General features: G+C 29.5%; 1 protein-coding gene across 1 annotated transcript in view; it reads left to right on the forward strand.

Annotated features, from left to right (window-relative positions):
• The first annotated feature begins 882 nt into the window (after positions 1 to 882).
• LOC105617592 (protein yippee-like 1) overlaps positions 883 to 2,183 on the forward strand; it is a 4,544-nt gene continuing 3,243 nt past the window's right edge. Inside the window, exons 1-2 of the mRNA XM_012199149.1 lie at positions 883 to 984; positions 1,532 to 1,575. Coding sequence (XP_012054539.1) covers positions 883 to 984; positions 1,532 to 1,575 — 146 coding nt within the window. The remainder of the gene's footprint in view (positions 985 to 1,531; positions 1,576 to 2,183) is intronic.

Consider the following 2,183-nt stretch of genomic DNA (forward strand, 5'->3'; position numbering starts at 1 on the left):
ATATATATATATATATATATATATATATATATATATATTTGTTAATAATACTTATTGATTTAAAATAAATTTTGCAAACGAAATGTTCTGTATGTATAAAACGACCGTGATTATCCGCGCTATATTAATTTTTTGTATTTTAATTATTTCAATTTAGGTATCATCGTTAATGCAATTTAGAGACGAGCACTAACAAATTCATCGCGCAATTGACGAGATGCGATCGATATGCTGTCGACACGAAACGCGAGTATTGCAGTGTGTTATAACAGTGCTTCCACAGTGAATCAATGTCAAATCATTACTGTAAATACTTACTCACTTTACGATATGAATAACATTTTATTAGACTTATATTCATAATACTCGCATTTGACATATAATTAAATATATAATTATATATAAATATAATTAAGTGTACGTCACAAATTTTGCGGTACAATTTCTTTATGATACATATACGTAAAAGAGACTTTTTCTTTCTCGTTTACGCGCGGTTAACTGGCCTGTGTACGCGAAAGAAAAATAAAATAATTATCTCGCGTGATCCCGTTACAACGAGAATCGATACGAAATGAAAATCGACGATGCGTAGCATTTTTTTTAGCCTTTATCGTAATCTTCTTGCTTTACAGGTGTCCCCGAACCGGCGCTGTCTGAACCAGCTCAACAGCTGATCGGAGCACGAAGCGGTGGTGAACGGGGCTACTATCGCACCACCACCCCGCGTTTTGGAGAAATTCAGTCTCGTGTCGTCTAGGTAAAAAATAAAGAAAAGTCTCGTAAATCTCTTGGCGAAGAAAGAGATCTATATTCTTCATTTGACACGAGGAGAATAGCAGCAAGGGCGAAGTGTGTTTTCGCTCGCTTGGACACGCCATCATGGTGAAAACTTTTCAAGCGTATCTACCTTCCTGTCACCGCACTTACTCGTGCATTCACTGCCGTGCTCATCTCGCCAATCACGACGAACTCATCTCTAAGGTAAGCCAGACCTCGATCGAGTTTCTACGGCTAAATCTTTTTTTTGTGTTCTTTTTTGACTGAAGATTCCTAATCATCGCGAATACGATCATATGAACATTGAAGAAACTTTTGAACTTTTCAATGGATTTAGCTAATATATATTAACGAATATATTTTGAAGTTTGATACAAGATAAGATCTTATGATTTTTTATCTTTATAACGTTATAATCTAATATATCTATAGTAAATAATCAAATAGTTATTATGGGACTATTTTAAAAGATTTCTTTTAATTAGTTTTTTCCGTTTTAATTTACCTATTATGAAATTCGAGTGGTATGGGATTGTAAGATCGAAATATTTTAACGTGACTATTACTATCGATTATATTTTGATAAATAATGCTAATTTCAAAAGAATCTATTATAACATAGACATACAAAACTTTACGCCCCGAACGGGAACGTAAATAGTTCCATAACAATTAATAATAGAAACATAACTCAATGCCTCTTTTTATTGTACATTGACGATATAAATTTTTGTCTATTTTGCACTTTCAGTCCTTCCAAGGCAGTCAAGGTCGTGCCTATCTCTTTAATTCTGTGTAAGTATAATTAATGTGATGAAAATAGAACTACTTTGAGATCTTTGGCATTGACTATCTCTTTATAACATATGCATACAGGATGTCCTAGAACTCTATTTTTATATTTTTTTATTTTAATTAATATAATTTTTTTATTAAGTCAGAACTTATTATTTTACTCATTTTTCTTTAAAATTTGATTCAATGCTTTTTTGTTTTCTACATTTAATATCTTTGTATATATGTATGTTTTATTTTAATAATTATCACAGTAGGAAAATACTATTGTAAAGATAAATGAAAAATAAGATTTCTATGTTTCATTCTTACAAATTTAATTTTTAATTTGAAAATTAACTTAATAATTTCTCGTTGTTTAACAGTTCTATTAGAAACATAAACGAAATTGAAATAAATATTCTTCTTTACTTTTTAATGTTTTAGTAATGATTGTAATTTGGGGATATTCTCTTTGTGTGTTTTGTGTGTCGACATCGATTGATACGTATATATATATATATATATATATATATATATATATATATATATAATAATANAACAAATAATATATAGTAAGTAAGTAAAGTAAAGTAAAGTAATAAGTTAAGTAGTAGTAGTAGTAGTGT

Source organism: Atta cephalotes (genome assembly GCF_000143395.1).
Source record: "Atta cephalotes unplaced genomic scaffold scaffold00013, whole genome shotgun sequence".
Lineage (NCBI taxonomy): Eukaryota > Metazoa > Arthropoda > Insecta > Hymenoptera > Formicidae > Atta > Atta cephalotes.